Here is a 20,747-nt window from a genome sequence, read left to right on the forward strand (position 1 = left end):
AATCTTTGTATAGCTTCCTTTTTATTCTTCCAGGCTGTTTCTACATCTGAGCTCCACGTTTTTGGTTTGTATTGACTTTGGATACTGTTTCTAGAGACGATGTTCTTAATTGTGCTGCGAAATACCTCAAACAGTTCTATATTTGCGCTGTCCATTTTGGATACTTCTTCAAGTATTTTTTTTCGATTTCGATATTTCTTCGGTTTTTCTGTTTGTGGTGTTGTTATCTGGATGTCAATGACTAAGTGTTCGCTTCCTCCTATACTGTTACTTATAGTTTTCCATTCGGTTTCACAGAATAGCCTCGCTGACACTAGTGACAAATCTATAGCAGATGGTTGTTTCCTAGGGTCCAATGGGATGAACGTTTTATTTCCGTTGTTTAGTAAAAGAAGGTTACAGTTTTCTATCATGTCCATTAAACATTCCCCTTTACGATCGCATTTATAGCTTCCCCACGTATAGTGATGACAGTTGGGATCACCTCCAATGATCACTCTCTGGTAAGTATTTAATCTGTCTAATATCCTCCTCATGTTGTTTTCGAATTCATTGTATGGGGTTCTTGGTGATACGTATATAGATGTAATTATTAAGTTTTGTTTAAGCAACTTAACTGTAGTGCATTGAATGAGTTCCGATTGTATAGGAATATTAATTTCCTGATAGTTATAATCTTTTTTAATAAAAATGGCTGCTCCACCGTAGTTGTCGGCGCGTGATTTTAAAATTCCGTGATATCCTGATAAGTTGTATCCTTTGTTAGTTTCGTCTCCGGTTTTCGTCCATGTTTCTGAAAGGAGGGCAATGTCGTATTTTTCATCCACTAATATGTGTTGTATTTCATCTTTGTTTCTGTTCAGACTTTGTACGTTTGCCTGTAGTATTTTCATATTACGTCGTTCCAGTCGTAGGTATTTTAAGTCAGTCTTTCTGTTTTATTATTCTTTTTTTTTAATTTTCTTCTAAAGTATTAGGGTTGATTTATCCTTTGTCTATCATTGAAGTAACGAAACTTGTAAAATCTTCCGTCTCATCGATGTTCATATTTGAATTTGTCGCCGAAGTGTTTATGTATGTTTGTTCGGTTCTTGCGTTACGTGATTGTTTTTGTGCATTTTGCAATTGTGTCTTCCATTTTTCCTTTTCTGTTGTTTTGTATTTATTAAATAGAGTATATTTACCTTTTTGGTCTTCATCTACGTTTGTTTTTATCTTTCCTTGGAATATAATGACTTGGTCCGCTATATTATGGGATCTCTCGGTAGTATCCTCGAATAATGGCTCATCGCGTTTTCGACGTGGTTGTGGTGGCTTACGAAATTGAAATTTTCCAGCAGTAACATTCGCAAATGATTGTGTTGGTGTAGGATCCTGAGCAGCATCAACTAGAGCTTCGTAAGTATTTTGTGTTTGAATAGGAAAGCGTTCCATTATTTCTATAGTAGTAAGATTTGTACGTGCTAGAATAGACTGAATATTATTCTGTCGACTACGTTCTGGGCAGTTAAAATCTGTCGTTTGGTGTTTGGTTTTACAGTGAAAGCATTTCGTTTGTTGTTCGCATCGTTCATACTCTTCCTGCTTTTTGTGAAAAAGGGCGCAGTTTGCGCAACGTTTTTTTCCTTTGCAATTTTCCGTACGGTGGTTATATCGTAGACAGTTTTAACATAAGTTAGATTTTCTATAGAAAGGCTTTACTTTTATCGAGCAGCAAAAAATTCTTACCGTTGCCGGAAGCTTCCCAGCTTTGAATGTTATACTAACTCTTTGAGTGGCTACTTTTCGTTCATCTATTGTTCGGTTCAAACTATATACTTGCATGATCGAGTATTCACTCTCTAATCCTTCCATAAGTTCATCTTCTGTTATTTCTAGTGGAACTCCGTCTATTATACCAGTTACCGAAATAAGATGTCGGGGAATATAAGCCCGATACTGTTTCTCTTTAATATCGGAATCTGTAGTCATTCGGTTCGCTATTTGATAGTTGTTAAGGTATACCATAATTTTGTTTCGTCCAATACTTTTCATATTTTTTACATGTGATTTGTATAAAGCCATTTTACGTAATGTATTGGCTAGAGATAATTTATTGATTTTATTCAATCCATCATTAGTATTAATGTGCTCAACTATGACACGAAAAGGGCCTTGGTCTTGTGCCTCATATGTGTAGTTAACTTTTTGTCTCGCCGTGATATCCTGCCGTAATATTTGCCCACCTCCTGGTGGAGTCATGTCTGGGATCTTTAGAATGTCGTCTTCAATTTTTACATTTTCTTCTCATAAGTGGCCATTTTGTTTATTATAACCTCACTTCCGGCTGTTAAATATGGTGTCCTTTCACCGACCGCGTGTTCAACGCGTAGTTGTAATGGATTAATTCTGATCTCACTCTTATATAATAGCTCAATAATTCCTATTGTCTTCGTTTAAATTAATTCACACCCGGGTCACTTTGTTGATTTCTCAACTTAATTCAACTTCAGTAATTGTCTCGAAAAAACTCTTCCGTATTTCACATCCGAACTCTTTGACTCTTACTTTGCGAATGTTGAGAATACAATCAATTTGTTTTGCTTTTGAAATGAAAAGCAACACAGAAGAGCGAACGGCAGTATAAACAGAGCTGCCAGATGATGTTTGAAAATTTTTCTGTTTTCACCTTTTTCACCACCGAAAACCAATACGGTAAGAGTCAAAAACCCATTAATGGATAATTTTGTACCCATTTTTTACTGTCATAAGGCAATCCACGAGACAGTTGCGATCAGCTGATTTCAGTCTGTTTTCAACTTATGACAGCTTTACGTATGTTCGATCGGTCGCAACTCGGATGCAACCCGGATCCAGAAGCGTGAAAAACACATGTTTTCCGATCGGTAGCTCTAGTATTGCAGGTGCCAATCCTAAATACAACAATAACAAATCACTTCTGATACTGAACCAGTGCCGACATTAGAAGATTTCGGTTTTGATCGTGTTTTGGTTTCGCAGCTTGAAAAACAGCAACAATAACCAGCGTACAAACATTGAAACGTCACCCGTGGATTGCCTTATAGACTATTTTACGAAACCTGCCCTCTTTTCAAGGACTTTGCCGATACACTTTTTTGAAAATTTAATTAAAGCGTAGATTCTGGTCTAAAAGCCTCTTTAACTTCCTATATGTCAACGTTTATGAAATCATTATCCCATAAATTTACGTTTTACTGCAGTACTATCGAGGAAAAAGTAGTAAAACGAGTAGTATTTGCAGCAAAAAATACTTTCGTTATGAAATGCTATGCATTTGCCGCATACCATTAAAGCTAACACGTCATATTTAAGAGTGTATGTGTGAATCGTGCATCGACACACTTCGAGTCCAGAATACCTTTCCATTAACGTACCCTGCGTAGAAGCAACATCATCATCAACAGGATCCCTGACACCTGTCAGTTCGTAAAGTGGTCTATATGCGGCTGTCAAAAAATGGGTAAATTTAAAAAAAAAGGGTAAAATTTTACCTATTTTCCCAAAAAAATTTACGATGAATTTCGCGGTGAGAACAGCAAATAAACAATATTTGTTATTGTAACCATTAGAGACATGGCATTTTTACTGTAAGCTTACACTTATTTCTGTCTTAATTCTTCGATAATTTTTATTACGGTCACGTTCAGTAAACTTGAAATTTCCCTGATCATTCGGTTATTTTTCAATAAAATTCACTTAACAAGCTCAGCAAAAAATACTGCTGACCCCATCAGTAAACTAAAATATTTTTGCGCTTTTTGTAGTTCAGTAAATATTTAATGATCTATTAGCACTTATCCAGATGTTGCTGAAAACACTCTAATTGTTTTACTGAACTTTTGTTTTTTTTTTAATATACTGTTCGGTAATTTTTCTGCATCTGTCAAAACAGAATCGCACATCAGAAGTTCGCCAATTTGAGATTTTCAGAAACGTTTTGTGGATGTGTTACTTCAAGTGTTCCAAGAGTCATTCGGACAAAATTTGTCACCACAGTAGATTAATGTACTCGAAGCCTTTAATAAAAAGTCTTTATTCGCCATGATTTAAAACATATCTAGTTTTAGCCGAATGTGCATGAAACATCAGTATAATGATGTAAACAATCCGAAATACCTATATAAAATTAATCATCGGTTGCAATCGAGGGGCGAGACAGCTTTTATCTGAGTTACTCTTATGCTTGTGAGTTACTCTAATTTACTCAATATTACTCCGACATTTCCAGCTGATTCACATCTTCGATACCTTGAGAACAAGAAAAATATATGAGCGGTGAGACCGAGTAACATTCATATTTATATTCGCGGTGGGTGAAAGATTTAAGGATGGATTTTCAGAGACACGAGAGTTACTCAGATTTGCTCTTTATTTTTCACGTTTTCTCAGAAAAACTCAAATTTTCTCACTTTTATCTGAGTTGCTCTTTTACTTGGGAGTTACTCTAATTTACCCAATATTACTCTGAAATTCTCAGATGATTCACATCTTTGATTACCTTGAAAGCAAGAAATATATATGAACGGTAGGACCGAGCAACATTCATGTGTATATTTGCGGTGGGAAAAAAGTTTAAGGATGGATATTCAGAGACACGAGAGTTACTCAGATTTGCTCTTTATTTTTCAGGTTTCCTCAGTAAAACTCGGAAAACCTCAAATTTACTCACTGTCTTACCCCTCGGTTGCAATAGCAACTATAGGAATAGTTACATTCATATTTATCTATATTATTATGACCGGGAAAAAGCTTGTTGCATTTTGCAAACGCTTGTAAATTTGTGACGAACCATAAATATAAATGCGGACTCATGCAGCAACTTTTGATGAACGCTTTGTAAATTTTTTCTATGCTATCTTATTTTTTTGACGTTTCTGCAATAATGAAAATATATACCGAACGCTCGTCAAGCAAATGAATTACCGAACAGATTACTGATGGCTAAACTGTTGAAAACCTGCCTAAAAGCAAAGCAAAGCCTTGGTGCTACATTCCGATTCGAAACTTGACCTTCTGTTTCTTAAACACAGACTTCGCAGCCAACTGTTTAGTGTACAGGACAATTGCGGAGCTAGCGCTACGATCCTACTGACACTAACAGTCTCTCCCGAGCCGAGACTCGAACCTACGACGACTGACTTGTTAGGCCAGCATCGTATCTCGGAACCACCTGGGAGATGAGAGAGCTTATTGCCTACTAACTCATTTTCGTAAAATGGATTTTGTAAATGCTAAAGGGTGTGCACGCTTATATTAACACCAGCGGCATTACTGACGGTTTTTGACTTTCATAATGAATGTGTACGCTTGCTTATAGCGACACTAGCGGCATTATTGCTCACTAAACAAAATTTCAAAATAATCCCCAACAAACAATTTTGTTGATTTATAGCTTGTTAAGCTGCTATTTGGTGGATTTCGGCTGAACTAAAGCTCTACAAGCTGCTATACAACAAAATTGTTTGTTGGGTCGTTTTTTTAATATGTTGGATGGATGTTTTGTGATGAATTAATTATTTACTAATATTTATTCAGAATTTTTATTGTGTATTCTGCCACAAACGGTGACATATCAACACTATTACATATATATACATATGTTTAAGCTTTTTTTCATTAAAAGATTGTAATTGCTTCCGCAGTTAAGTGAATATAGTTGTAGGAAAATTGTAAACCTACTTGTCAAGAAAAAAAAAGGAATTTAAAATCAAACCTTAATCTAATCTTACACCTATCTTACTGACTAAAAAGTGAGCTAATCGTTGTAATTGAGGATTGCAACGGTTTTTGTCGGAATTTATTGATAATTTGGTTTGACATATTTTCTAATATTTCCACATTAGTAAGCCTGTGTAGTTCATTCGTGCTAAACCAGCGAGGACGCTTCAATATCATTTTCAGAAGTTTGTTCTGAATCCTTTGAAGCATCTTCTTTCTGCTTGTACAACAACTTGTCCAGATAGGGACTGCATATAACATTGCTGGTCTAAATATTTGTTTGTAAATTAACAGTTTATTCTTGAGACAAAGTCTAGAATTTCTGTTGATAAGAGGATACAAACATTTTATATATTTTTTGCAATTTGTTTGGATATTCTCAATGTGCTCCTTGAAGGTGAGATTTTTGTTTGTTGGGTCGTTCTTTTTTTGGTCGATGAGATCGTCATCGAGTGGCACGTCTGTTTGTCTGTGGTATAAGTATGTACAATAAGAGTGCCTGTAAATATATAGAGTGGCGACACTGTCAAAATTGGAATTAAAATTATCTGTCAGTGTCATTCCAATTGAGCAAACAACCTATTAAACACGTGTGGAAAAGAGAGAGGATGTTCAGTGTTACCAGCGTTACTTTGGATGACACGGCGCCACTCTAGTTATATATAGGCACTCTATGTACAATTACAGCAACTATGAGGGTTTTTTATGTTATTTTTACTAATTGAATACCTTGAAACATGAATATCAGTATCAAAAACTTCATACAATTTTTTACTCAAAATAAGGTATTCGCATTTTATTAGGCTCTTGCGTTGTTTTCACCAATTTTTGTGCTATTTACCTAAACCAGTGAAAACATTCAGGTTTACGTGAATTTACGTTGTTTTTACGTGTTCGCTTGGTAATATTTTCTTTGTGTGTATAAAACTGACATTTCATTTCAACGCTTTTACAGTGGGATTTCTGCAGGGCAGCCAACACCGTGAATGTTTTCCGGCTGAAACCGCTCTCCCGCCACACTAGATGCACACGAATACACGCTCAGGTATTTCTCGCAACTATCCGTTTCATGGCCCCTCGTCCAAAAGCGAACATAAAATTGCAGCACACCACACAGATTGCCTGACCGCGGCTTCGACGTTCGTTCGATTTTCTCCTCTCTCAGTACGCATTTTGCATTTCGACTGTTCGCTTGTGTTTGGTGAAGACGGGACTTTCTGACAGTAAGTAAAATTTCTAACCCGTGCTTTCCAGTGAGAAAAAATGAATTTCAGCTTGCAGTTATGATATTTTCAGTGTGGCAGCTCTCTACAAAAATAATGTGAAATGAAAAAACTAGTGCGCCGCCTTGTCTTTCAATGGAAATTTGATCCTTTTCATTCGATCTTTAGAAGGAACCGATGTGGAGAATTTTCCATTACGGCCTGCTGAATCAGATTGCGCGATTCTGCTCTCGTATGCTCTTTTGTTTTTGAGATGTATGGGTGAGAGAGAGAAGCTCGATTGTATGCTTGTGTGAGATAAACATCGTCATCGCCAAGCCAAATTTTTTACCAACCGGCGAAAACGATGGACAGCATAACGGAAAAGTGTGTGTCCTGCACAAGAAGTGAGAAAGAAACTCGCGCCATTCGTCTGTGATGTGAAGTGTTCAAAGTCGGAGGGAAAGTGAATTAGCTGTTTGATTGTCAGGATTTGTCTTTTTCAAATAAAAAGAAACAAGAGACTTGCTTTTTAAAGGTCAGTTTGTGGCATCCTATAATAAGTGAAACGATATGGTGAAATTGAGAGAAGACTGCTCACTGTTTAAAGCGTTGGAATTATCATTGAAACAGTTAATTGAAGATTTACACAATATGTTACAAATAGATCTAAAGATCAGTTACATCTTGAATTCGTTCGTTAAAACCTATGGGTTTTGCTGGTGAAGTGAAAATTGAAATTACAGCTGCAAAAACCGTGACGTCAAACATTAAAAACTAGCTTTGATGGAGAGAATGCTGAGAGCGGCATAAAAGAAGCTTCTCGATTTTTGCTGGCTTGTTCTCGTTTTGACATTCCTGTCAATTATACAATTTCATTAGTTTAAATAATTTGAACTGACATTTTCCAGTAAAAAATACTTCTTTGCTTTGTTTTTCAACTCGCAGGCAACAGAAAAAAACGTGCAAGAAGATAATTAAAGGCAACAGCTGTACAGGACGCTTCCCGTAATTTGTTTCCCAGTTTGTTATCACATTCGATCCAACACAGACAGTCGCAACGATGGCGGAAGCAGATATGCCAACGTTCAAGTGCGTTCTGGTGGGAGACGGAGGTACCGGAAAAACTACTTTCGTCAAGCGTCACATGACTGGTGAATTTGAGAAAAAATACGTGGCCACGCTGGGAGTTGAAGTGCACCCTCTTGTGTTTCACACGAATCGAGGCGCCATCCGATTCAACGTTTGGGACACAGCCGGGCAGGAGAAATTTGGCGGTCTCCGAGACGGTTACTACATCCAGGGACAGTGTGCCATCATTATGTTCGACGTGACGTCCCGAGTAACGTACAAAAATGTCCCCAACTGGCATCGAGATTTAGTACGAGTATGCGAAAATATTCCCATTGTCCTATGCGGTAACAAAGTCGACATTAAGGACCGTAAAGTGAAAGCCAAGGCAATCGTATTCCACCGGAAGAAGAACTTGCAGGTGAGAACGCTTTGTTATCTTTTTCAATTGAGGCGTACCCTTGACTTGATTATGATTTCTGGTTTATAATCGAGGGGCTAATGTACGCTAGAATATATCATTCAAGATAATGACGATCTTGCAGTTTCCCAGATTTAACCTGCTTGCTTTGGGTTTAATTGTATCTAAGTGAGATCGCACAGTATAATCTAATACCTGATAGATAATGCATTGCAACAACTTGAATCAGTGTTCTGCTGCAGTCTAAACTCACTTTTGCTTTTGCTCTTTTATCTGACAGTACTACGATATTTCCGCCAAGTCTAACTACAACTTCGAGAAACCATTCTTGTGGCTGGCTCGGAAGCTGGTTGGCGATCCAAACCTGGAGTTTGTAGCAATGCCAGCTCTGCTGCCACCAGAAGTTAAAATGGACAAAGATTGGCAGCAACAGATTGAGAAGGATCTCCAGGAAGCGCAAGCGACCGCATTGCCCGACGAGGACGAGGATCTATAGATTTGGAGCATCGTGATCATCTATCAACAGTGAACTTTACATTTAATAATAATTATGAAGGGTTATAATCGAAGCCACGTTTGGGTCAAGCGGCAGCGAACTGTATCGTTAGGATAAAGAGCGATTATGCGTGTTATAATTTAATGCTAGCAGATACAAGGCAATGTAAGAATTGTAGATCTAGTTTGTTCACATTCACTCATAGGAAAAGCACTTAAACAGAGACTAACCAACCAAAATTTCTCTTATTTGCTGTTGGCTACCTATTGTTTCTACTGTTCGTTTTATTTTTACACAATTTGTTAGTTACACCGAGATCAATTGTTTCCCCTGACTGTGTTTTCCGTTTTCTGCCCTGAATGTAACTAATTTTACAATCAGTTACTGCAGAAAGCTTATTAATTTTTCCGGATTTGAGAAATAAAGTGAACATTTGAATCGTAATCGAAAAAATAACTACGATTATATCTGTTCAATAGTAATTGTACTTTTGCTTTAGTTTTTTTATGCACGTTGGATATTTTTGTCGGAAAACAGGCTCTAAAAGAACGAGATTTGTGCTGTTTCGGCTTAAAGGTATCTATGTTGTCTAGCAGTGAAATTAAACGCTTTCCCAGTAAGAGAACTGAAATTTATGAATGTCCATGGTATGAATGATGAGTTTGAATAAAAACCAATTTCTTCTTAATATAATGCCATATTGGCTTGTGTTATGTTTTATTTCTGGCTTCCATATTGTGGTTGAACGTTGAAACAGTTACCAACTCTTGGATAACTTTGTTGGGTGTGTTTCTCATTAAATGTAGTCAGCAGAAGTTGTCCGGTATTCGTATACACGTTCTAGTGCTGTTATAGGGCCGTAGATACACTAAAGTCTTTTTTACGCGGATTTTCCAGAAGTCATTTTTTACGCAGCGTTTTTTGTCATTCTTGGATCGTTATTTCAAGTGACCGGTGAGTTTACTTAATCTAACTACTGAAAATTCACTGATTTGGCCCAACCTTTTTATATTTTTCTTGATTTTCAGCTTGACTCGAGGTGGAAATAGGTAACACTGCTATTGATTTTTTTTTCGATAGTATTTAGCAAAAATGAGAAATGAAACCTTAAGCATTTGAAGATGGGTGGAGGAGCATCCGATCCGCCATTGGTAGCCCTGTTGTAGCGCTATTAGGTACAAGGACTCCATAGAAATGACGGGTTTGACGGCGGATGCAAACAGTTAGTCGAGGAGAAGAACGTACCTACTACGTACTACGATGGGCGAGAATGCTGCAACACCGTACGAGAGCGAGTGAAACGATACCGACAGGCACGGAACAGCCAAAACTCAGTCCTCAGAAGGAAAAAGCGCCAGCAAGAGGACCGAGATCGCGTAGCTGTATCAAGCTAACGACACTCGGAAGTTCTGTGAGAAGCTGAACAGCTCCCGTAAATGCTACGTGCTGCAAGTCGACATATGCAGGAGCTTGAATAGCAATCTCCTTACGGACGAGTGTGAGGTGATCGAAAGGTGGAAGCAACACTTCGATGAGCATCTGATCGACGATGCAGTAGAGCGCAAGGACGTTATGGCAACTGATCTTGATACACGAACAGGAGACAACAGATTACCAACCCCCGATTTCCTGGAGGTGGAGGAGGAAATTGGCCGGCTGAAAAACAATAAAGCTGCTGGAGTTGACCAACTTCCCAGTGAGCTTTTCAAATACGGTGGAGAAACACTGAGTCATTGTTAAGATTTGGGAGGAAGAACGAGTACCGGAGGAGTGGATGGAAGATATTGTGTGTCCCATCTACAAAAAGGGCGACAAGCTGGAGTGCTGCAATTACCGGGCAATTACTCCGCTGAACGCCGCCTACAAGGTACTCTCCCAAATACTATGCCGTCGACTGTCACCATTTGCGTAGCAGTTCGTGGGGCACGATATTCGCGGTTCGGCAGGTTTCGAGAAATGCCGCGAATACAACGTGCCCATATACCACTTGTTCATCGATTTCATATCGGCATACGACAAAATCGATCGAAACCAGCTATGGCAAATTATGCCCGAAAACGGATTTTCGGACAAACAAACGCGGTTGGTCAAAGCGACGATGGAGTATCGGAGGCACTCTCGAGCTCCTTCGAAACTTGAAGAGGTTTAGCAAGGTGATGGTGTTAAACAGCAACCGACGATGCTGGATAGCAACTGAGATCGTTTTATAATCAACAATATTCTGGGCAAGCCATGAGTTATAAGTCCAATAAATAATTTTTCATTCTCTTTCCAAACCTTAATCAATAAAGACGTGAACTACAAACTCTGCCTAGTTTATTAGGTTATCGGCCCAGCGTTGCAAAAACGAAGTATGAGTGAAGAAAAACTCTGGCTGTTTGATGGAAGTAACTTTGGGAACTGGAAATTTCGAATCGAAGTACTTATGGAAAACAAGGACTTGCTGTATCATCTGAAAAAGGACATCGATCAATATTTTGTGGAGCTTGCGAATGATACTGCTGATGAAAAGAAACAGAAAAAGAAGCTACGGAATGATTGAATGGCAAAGGATCGCAAATGCAAGAACTTGTTGGTACACCGAATCGCGGAGAATCAGCTTGAATATGTGAAGGACAAGACGACAGCAAAGGAAGCCTGGGAAGCTCTGAAAAATGCGTTCGAGCGAGTTGGTATGGCTGGCAAATTGTTCCTGCGCAAACAGTTTCAAGAGCTACACTTCAAAGAAGGAGGTAATGTTATGGCTTTTCTACTACAATTCGGCAAGGTGCTTCGGGAAATGAAGGCGGCTGGAGTAAAGATGGAAGAAGAGGATGTAGTTTGTCAGCTCCTATTAGCCTTGCCGAAGTCGTATGAAGCTCTCATCACGGCTCTGGAAACCATCAAAACCGACGAACTTACTCTGGACTACGTCAAGAAGCGTTTATTGGATGAACAAATAAAACGTTCTAATTCCAATCACGATGGAAACGGAGGAGATTCGGCTTTCGCTGTGAGGAAGGTCGGATTTAAGTGCTACGGATGTCACCAGTTCGGGCACAAGCGTGTAGACTGCCCCAAAAATCGTGCTGTGGACCGTAAGGAGTAAGAACAAAAGCCGAGAGAAAATTTGGTCGAAAACAAAAAGGTGGTGTGAACTTAGCTAGTGAAAATGAGGTGTCGTTTATTGCTAGCACGGGTAATGGAGCGTTGTCAACGGCAACTCAAGGTATGAAAATACAGTGGTTTCTGGATTCCGGCGCAACGGACCACATGCTAAGGGATAAATCATTGTTCGAAGAGTTACACCCTCTACAGCGGAAAATTCAGATAGCAGTGGCAAAGATGCTTGTGGCCGAATACGCTGGTACTGTGAGAACTAACATGCTGGTGAACGGGACGAAGCAGCCATCTGTAGTGAACGAGGTATTGTACGTACCGGACTTGCAGTGCAACTTGTTTTCAGTTCGTCGATTGGAGGACAACGGGATGATGGTAACAATTAGCAACGGAAAAGTAACGGTAGAAAAGAATAATCGAATTGTATGTACTGGTCAAAGAATGGGTCAGCTGTATGCCCTGGATATCTTTGCCCGCGACGTAAGTGAACCTGCATGCAGTAGTGCTATGACGACGAAAATTGAGAGTTTTGAGTTGTAGGTATGGCTACCTGGGAGAAGCAAACATGAAGAACCTTTGGAAGCACGGAATGGTTGAGACAGCAGCAAAAATTCAAGAATGGCCAAGGAACGCAGACAAGGAACGCATTTGAAGAAGCACTAGAGAGATGATCGCGTCGACCGCTAGAACTGATCCATTCTGATGTCTGTGGACCATTCATCCCAGCCACTTGGAACAAGAAGCGCTATTATGTTACGTTTATTGACGATTTTAGCCACTTTACGGCAGTTTACTTGTTGGAATCCAAGGATGAAGTCCAGGAGGTGTTTGAGCGTTATCATGCGCAGGTGACCGCCCTCTTTGGCGTGAAGGTGGCACGACTCAGGTGTGACAACGGTGGAGAATATTCAGGCAAGTCGTTCCGGAGATTTTGTCGCGCAGAAGATATCCAACTAGAAACTACTATTCCATACACCCCCCAGCAAAACGGAGTGGCGGAAAGGATGAACCGCACTTTGCTGGATAAATCTCGTTCAATGCTTCAAGATGCAGGATTATCGAAGTCTATGTGAGGCGAGACTGTATTAACCGCTACGTACTTATTGAATCGAAGCCCGTCGTCTGCAATTGTAGGATTAAAAACTCCCTTTGAAATGTGGTACGGAAGAAAGCCAAACATTGACAAACTGCGTGTGTTTGGATCTGTGGCATACACCTGGGTGCCCAAGGAGAAGCGCAATAAATTAGACTTGAGAATCGAGAAAAATGTGATGGTAGGATATACAACCAACGGCTATCGAATCTGGGATCCGAGGAAGAAGATGATAATCATATCTCGAGACGTGGTGTTCGATGAGCAACAAAAAGTAAAGCCTGGAGTTAAGCCGGTCAAGCCGGTTATGCATGAATCTGAAGAAGAACGAATTCTCGATTGTGTATAGGATGAAGTTGAAGCAGATGATCAGCAGAATTCTGAAAAAAATGAGCAACTGACTCCTGAATCAGATGATGAACCAGATGATGCACAATACGTGTCTGGAAATGAAGAGGAGGAACCAACCGGTGCGCTCCCTTTGCAACCAGAACGTGACAACTGCTCGGCAGAAGTGATCACGAGGCACAGCGAACGGGAGCGCAAGCTCCCCGGTGAGTTCCTTGATTATATTACCAGTTTTGGATCAAATTCTGCCGTTCAACATTACGCAGGTTCTTCAAAGGCAATGGACGAAACCGTGATGGCATATGCGCTGAACGCCGAGATGTTCGTGGAGGACCTTCCGTCAACGATCGAAGGGCTGAGAAAGCGAAGCGACTGGCCAGATTGGAGAAACGCCATCAACAACGAGCTGGAATCATTGCGAAAGAACCAAACGTGGGTGCTCGTGCCGAAACCCCCTGGCAAGAATCTGGTTGACTGCAAGTGGGTCTTCAAGATCAAGCGTGACGAAAATGGGAACGTGGAACGTTACAAAGCTAGACTAGTGGCAAAAGGCTATTCCCAGAGGAAAGGATTCGACTACGAAGACACATATGCTCCTGTGGCAAAAATCACTACGGTTCGTGTGCTGTTGGCGGTGGCAAACCAGGCGGGGTTCTTCGTTCATCAGATGGACGTTAAAACCGCCTTCCTAAATGGTCTACTCAAGGAGGAAACCTACATGCGCCAACCTGAAGGACTAGAGAATGGTGATCCACAGCTCGTATGCTGCCTGAAAAAGTCATTGTACGGACTGAAGCAGGCTCCGAGGAGTTGGAACGAGCAATTTAGCGCTTACGTGCTGAAGCTGAGTTTTAGAAAGTCAAATCTGGATAGCTGCCTGTACTGGAGAAAAGCGGGGAAGACTGTCGTTTATTTACTCCTGTACGTAGATGATATTATCCTAGTTTCAAGCTGCCTGGACGCGGTGGCGAAAATCAAATCGGAACTAATCAAGCGATTTGAGATGACTGATATGGGCGAGTTGAAGCACCATTTGCTATTAAAGATGAATCGTGACTTTAACCAAGGAACCATAAAAATCAACCAGCCGAAATACATAACAGATTTGTTAAGGCGCTTCGGTATGGCAGACTGTAATCCGGTAAGCACCCCATTGGAAACGGGTTTGAAGCTGGACTGCAGGAAAAATGAACCCCTGACGAAGCAACCATTCCGTGAGCTGATAGGCTGCCTGACACACTTGGCCTTGTCGTCTAGACCGGACATTTGCACAGCTGTCAACTTCTTCACTAAGTTTCAAGCGGAACCAACTGAATAACACTGGACTCATTTGAAGCGAGCACTCCGGTATCTGGTTCGGTTGAGCGGGGATGTTAAACAGCAACCGACGATGCTGGATAGCAACTCAGATCGTTTTATAATCAACAATATTCTGGTCAAGCCATGAGTTATAAGTCCAATAAATAATTTTTCATTCTCTTTCCAAACCTTAATCAATAAAGACGTGAACTACAAACTCTGCCTAGTTTATTAGATGGTCTTTCCTGCCTACTGTTTAACATTGCACTGGAAGAGCAGGGATTAACACGAGTGGCACGATATTTCAAAAGTTCCCTACAAACAATTTGGTTGAATAACGGCTTGTTAAGCTCTAGTTCAGCTGAAATCCGTTGAATTATATCTTATTAAGCTGTAAATCAACAAAATTGTTTGTTGGGTTGGTTCAACTGTTAGGCTTTGCCAACATAATCGACATTGTGGCTCGAAACTTTGTGAAAATGTCGGATACGTACATCGAACTGGGCATGAAACGTGGACTATGCTTGTGGAGGACCAACGCGCCCTTGTGGTCTTCGAGCGGAAGGTGTTGCGTACCATTTTCGGTGAACTGCAGAATGCAGATGGAGAATGGAACGTAGAGAAGGCGAATGAACCAGGGGCCTATAAACGTCATCATTTTGCCTACCAATCATAAATTCATAACAGCGGTAATATTTCATTTCAAATGCTTACAAAACTTATCTTATTCATTGAAAGTGCACATTGTACTAAAAACAAATGTTGAGCTTTTGTTTTTTCGCATCTAAAACGACATTTACTAGAGAATAAGTCTACCGACAAAATGGAACGTTTACTCTATTTCACTTGTTTTAGGGCAAACCAACCAAAAAGTGGGTACCAGAAACGCTGGTACCAGAATCAATGGAAAATGTATGGGGTTTGACAGCCACAAGAGCCCCCTGGAATGAACCACGAACTACAGGAGCTGCTCGGGGAGCCATCTATCGTTCACACCACTAAGATTGGCAGGTTGCGGTGGGCTGGGTATGCCATAAGGATGTCGGACGACAGCCCGGTATAGATACTTCTTTGGACCAATTCTTCAGGGACGAGGCGGAGAGGTGCACAGCGGGGAGCGATTAGGTGGAAGACGACCTACGGACCCTACGAAGAATGCAGAGATGGCGAACCGTGGAATGAAGACGACTCTTACGTACATCAAAGGCCACACCACGGCTTGCGACTGTTTGGTAAGGTAAGGAACCATTCAAATATTACATAACGCGGAATTTGGCAATTTTCAATAAACACCCACCCCCCACGTAACGCAATTTTACATGTTTGCCACACGCAATGTAACGCTTCGCTGAATACCCCCCCACCCCTGAGCGCGTTATGTATTATTTGAATGAGCCCTAAGGTTGTGTTCAATTCCATGTCCGACACTTGTAAAGTATGTACTACTTTGAAAAGTTATAAGGTTTGAATATAAGGTCAAGTCGTCCAACGTTTTTAAAACTTTTTGTCTACTAAACAGGTTTTCAGTCGTTCTGATGTTCAAAGATTTAAGCAGTTAATTTTGAGTAATTTCCCATTTTGAATTTAAGTTTATAAAATTACAAACGCTAAATTTAAAATGTTATTCAAAAACTGTTGTAAATAAAATCAAGATGAAAACCATTTTCAGTTGATTTTCAAAAACCGGAATTTGCCATCATGGAATTCAAAATGGTTTATTATCCAGGACTTATTATAAAATAAATTTATAGATTAGATAGGATTTGGTTGTTTCAGGCTGTATTTTATAAATCGGATGTCGCTATCGTGGGTTTCAAAATGATGCCCAGGGTAGGGCTTCGGCCTTGATTCTAAAAATATCCAAAATTGATTGTGTTCGGCCATTCGATTAATTATTATTGAATAATGTGAACATTGTGCTGATGGAACATACCATGATGTTTGATGCCTTTTTAGAGTAACTCATTGTATCTCATTATTGTACAGTGTCCTTCTGTTCCAGGGTATTTAAATGGAACGTCTCCAACCATTATCGCCAGTCTCAAAATAATGGTTCCAAAATTAAGTCTTTGGCTTTTGTTGCTTAGCAATACCTTAACGAGTACTGTAACATACCGCTGTATACTTAGTAACTGCATAGCGCCAGCTCCACTAAGCAATCACTACACTCTTGATAATTTCTCGAGGAAATACCTGCGAACTGACCGGTGTACTAGTCCTCTTCATACTCCGTTCTTCACTGCGAATAGAATCGGTCTTGGTTGCTTAAAACTGTCGGTTGAGATTATCGAACATGGTGGTCAAATAACATTACAACTGTCGGCGTTTTGCTCTAGTAATTCCTTTACGATTGGGTTAATCTTTTTTGTTGAATCTTTCGGCGACACGACAAATGCAAGTTTTGTTTGCTTAAAACACAAAGTGCCGGACAATTGCCTGGTGCCTTATCGTATACGCCTGACGGCATTCAATGAATCCATAATGCTAATGGAAAATTACGCGGAAGATTTTACAATGGTGAGGATTCATCATCTGAACAATAGGAAATGTAACTGCAAGCCTATCTACGAACAAGCCCTAAACAATGCAGAATGTTACAATACCATAGAAGTGCCACTTTCGCCAACAATTCAAGTTGTTAGATATGTGGCCCTACTTGGAGTATTCAGTTTACTATTGCGCTTATAGTCGGACTCATCCTGCTATTGTGTAGCTTCAAAAAGGATTCCTTGACTCGAAACATACGAGTATGTTTAATGCGCTAAAGTGTATTGGAGATACATATTTATAGTTAAACACGACTAGAGCCACACGTGAAAAGCTCTCGTTTATACATGGACAATGTCGATTTCACAAGTGTGAATTGCCGCAGGAGGAATAAAAATTATTTATTACTATTTATCAAAATAAATAAATACCTTATACTGACGTATGTTATTGATGTTCGTCACTCCAAGCAGTTGCGTTGTTTTAAATCCATAGCTTCTTCTAGTAAATAGACGAATTTTGTTAAACCGGCCTTCATCATATTTGTTCACAAAATATCCACGAACGGTCGCCATCTTTAAGGACTGTGATGCGCTCTGTCAATGTTAGTACTATTTGTAAAGTAATATCATAATTCCAGTTTTCTTCGCTCGTGGATCGGTATCTATCCCAATTATTCTTATGATAACTAAACACACTAGTGCGCTTTGAAACAGTTTCACGGGATATGAAGAAAGTTATAGGATGATGATCAGAATTAAAATCAGCATGAGTTGAAGAAGAATGAGAAGCACTGCATGAATGATTTTGACCAAATCAATTCGAGATGGACTCCTAATGGAAGAAAAACAAGTAGCCAACCGTTTGGAAATAAAACTGAATAAAATCCTGCTGAGCAATCGTTAAGTAAGATGTTTCCATAGGAATTGCTTTAAGCATTCTTCTTCGATGTTTTCCATTAACAACACAACACGCAACACAATCAGACAAGATCCGTGTTGGCTCGTGCTGAATCAAGAAGTTGTCGCCATGTTGCTCGGTTTTGGGCTGTGTTTTGCTAGTTCCACATGCGTCTCACCACTCGCAAGTCTCCTTCGACCTGGTCGAGCCATCGTGCACGTTGCGCTTTCTATTTCTGGTAACGGCAGGGTTGTCGAAAAGGAATGATTTCACAGGGTTGTCGTTCAGCATCCTTACGACGTAACCGGCCCACCGCAACCTATTGACTTTCGCCTGGTGTGCAATGAGGTTGCAGCTCATGCTTCATGCACCGTCGTCCTTCTGTACTCCACCGTAGATAGAATGGGCAGAAAAAGATTTCGGATTAGAAAAAGGCTAATCGAATTCAACAACTAAAGAAACGCGTGTGTATTATTCAGACTTTTGCTACAAGATGGTGTCTTGAATTAAAGAGGAAATTGAAACTGTCATTTAGGTTGCCAGCAGTGTTAACAAGGTTTACATATGGAGGGATAAGACAGTCAAAAAAAAAATGATACACTGAACATAAATTGCACTCTCATTACCCCTGCTCAATTGCTGTAACAAATAATTTTTCTCGTAGTCGACGAAACTGTGCTGCAGGTAGCCCCTTGGTCATAATGTCCGCTTCCTGTTGCACCGTTGATACGTATTGCAATTCAATATGCCCCTGCTGAACCAAGTCGCAGACAAATTGATATTTAACATCAATGTGCTTAAGCCGACTTCTGGCCTTCGGCTCCCGAACGATTCTTATAGTACTCTGGTTATCCTCAAAGTATGGAATGGTGTCTATTTCGTATCCCAACTCCTTCATCAATCGCTTGAGCCACAATCCTTCGCAGACGGCAGCACACAAGGCAACCAGTTCCGCTTCATTTGACGACAAAGATACTGATTGCTGCTTTTTGGTGCCCCAGACAGCCGTACACCCGAACACTTTCAGAATATATCCGGTTACTGAGCGTCGATCTACTACGTTGTTCGCCCAGTCGGCATCGCAAAAGACTGAAAGTACAGGAGCCTCGTCATCAGCTTGAAACTTTAGGCCAATATCCAACGACCCCTTCACATATCGTAATATGCGTTTCAAATGCGCCCAATGCTCATCCGTTAGACAGCTTTGAAACTGGCTGCAGTAGTTTACCGCCGCGAACAGATCCGGCCGAGTGGTAAGTGTTACATACATTAGACAGCCTACCAACTCCCGGTACGGCTTGGAGGTACGCTGTGAGTCTTCACCTTTCTGCAATCGGAGGCGGCACTCCATTGGAACAGATATCGGCTTACAGTCCGCCATGTTGAACCTTTCCAATAAGGTCTCCAAGTATCTGCGCTGTCTGATCCTCATGATTCGCCGATCGATATTTCTTCGGATTTTCATTCCAAGGAAATAAGATACCTCCTTCGAATCCGTCATTCTGAATTCCTTGGACAATCTGCTTTTAATGGCTTCGATCTGCTTCAAGTCATGGCCGATTATCAGTATGTCGTTAACATACTAATAGCTTCTTTCCTCCTTGGCTTCGGAAATAGAGACATGAATCGTTTTCGCTTCGCAGGAACCCGAGTTTGGTAATAGAGTTATCGAATCGACATTCCAAACCTTCGAGGCCTGTTTAAGGCCATAGATCGACTTCTTCAAATGGCACACTAGTCCCTCTCCGACTTCAAAACCCTCTGGTTGCGACATAAAAATTTCCTCGGCAAGATCTCCGTTGAGGAAAGCTGATTGAACATCCATTTGGTGGATAAGCATTCGTTCTTTGTTCGCCACAGCTAACAAGGTTCTCAGGGTATCTACTCTAGCAACCGGAGAATAAGTTTCAGTGTAATCGTAACCGTGACGTTGGCTGAAACCGCGTGCAACCAGACGCGCTTTGTACTTGTCTGGTTCACCATCGTTCCCGGGTATAATCCTAAACACCCACTTGCAAGACACCTCATTTCGACCCACAGGAAGCTCCACCAAACCCGACGTGTTGTTTCTTCTCAATGAATCCAGTTCTGCCTGAATGGCCACTTGCCACTTCGGCCAGTCGGCCCTCTTCTTCAACTCTGCTACAGTGCTTGGCAAATTGTCGATGTATTCCATTGCTCCAAAGGCAAACCCAGCGAACGTCATGTCGTAGTCCCGCTGCCACCCAAGAGGCTTCCTGGTCCGTGTTCCCGTCGTTGGTTCGGCACTAAGCTTACCGCTGGATTCTGCGGTAGCTTCTTCATCGGACATAGTATCATCACATGTATCAAAACCCTCTCCTTCGGTGCCATCGTCAAGATTCGATCCATTCTGATCGCTATCTTCGCTATGGACCTCTTCTTCGGGATTTATGTCTGCACACGATCCATTTGACACACGAATCATCGTTGTATTTGATCGTTTTGGCTTGCTTGATTCCATCTTGGCGTTTTCGTCAATGATAACATCGCGAATTGTGACGATTCGGTGCTCTTTGCCATTCCATACACGATAGCCGTTTGCTCCGTAGCCCAGGAAAATCCCTTTCCAGC

At 40.6% G+C, this 20,747-nt stretch overlaps 2 protein-coding genes across 3 annotated transcripts; one reads left to right on the forward strand and one right to left on the reverse strand.

The window, feature by feature from the left end:
• The first annotated feature begins 6,807 nt into the window (after positions 1-6,807).
• LOC129724143 (GTP-binding nuclear protein Ran) lies at positions 6,808-9,622 on the forward strand. Of its 2 annotated transcripts, none has more exons than XM_055678791.1 (3): positions 6,808-6,962; positions 7,890-8,433; positions 8,714-9,622. In XM_055678791.1, exons 2-3 carry the CDS (start codon positions 8,005-8,007, stop codon positions 8,927-8,929), a joined length of 645 nt encoding a protein of 214 aa, XP_055534766.1. In that variant the 5' UTR covers positions 6,808-6,962; positions 7,890-8,004; the 3' UTR covers positions 8,930-9,622. The 2 variants fall into 2 exon arrangements, with proteins under 2 accessions (XP_055534766.1, XP_055534768.1); XM_055678793.1 differs by lacking the exon at positions 6,808-6,962 and adding an exon at positions 7,073-7,479.
• Positions 9,623-18,777: 9,155 nt separating this feature from the next.
• LOC129719564 (uncharacterized) lies at positions 18,778-19,536 on the reverse strand. Its single transcript, XM_055670958.1, has one exon. The coding sequence runs from the start codon at positions 19,534-19,536 to the stop codon at positions 18,778-18,780; it is 759 nt and encodes a 252-aa protein (XP_055526933.1).
• Between the last annotated feature and the right edge of the window lie 1,211 nt (positions 19,537-20,747).

This window comes from Wyeomyia smithii, chromosome 2 (genome assembly GCF_029784165.1).
Source record: "Wyeomyia smithii strain HCP4-BCI-WySm-NY-G18 chromosome 2, ASM2978416v1, whole genome shotgun sequence".
NCBI lineage: Eukaryota > Metazoa > Arthropoda > Insecta > Diptera > Culicidae > Wyeomyia > Wyeomyia smithii.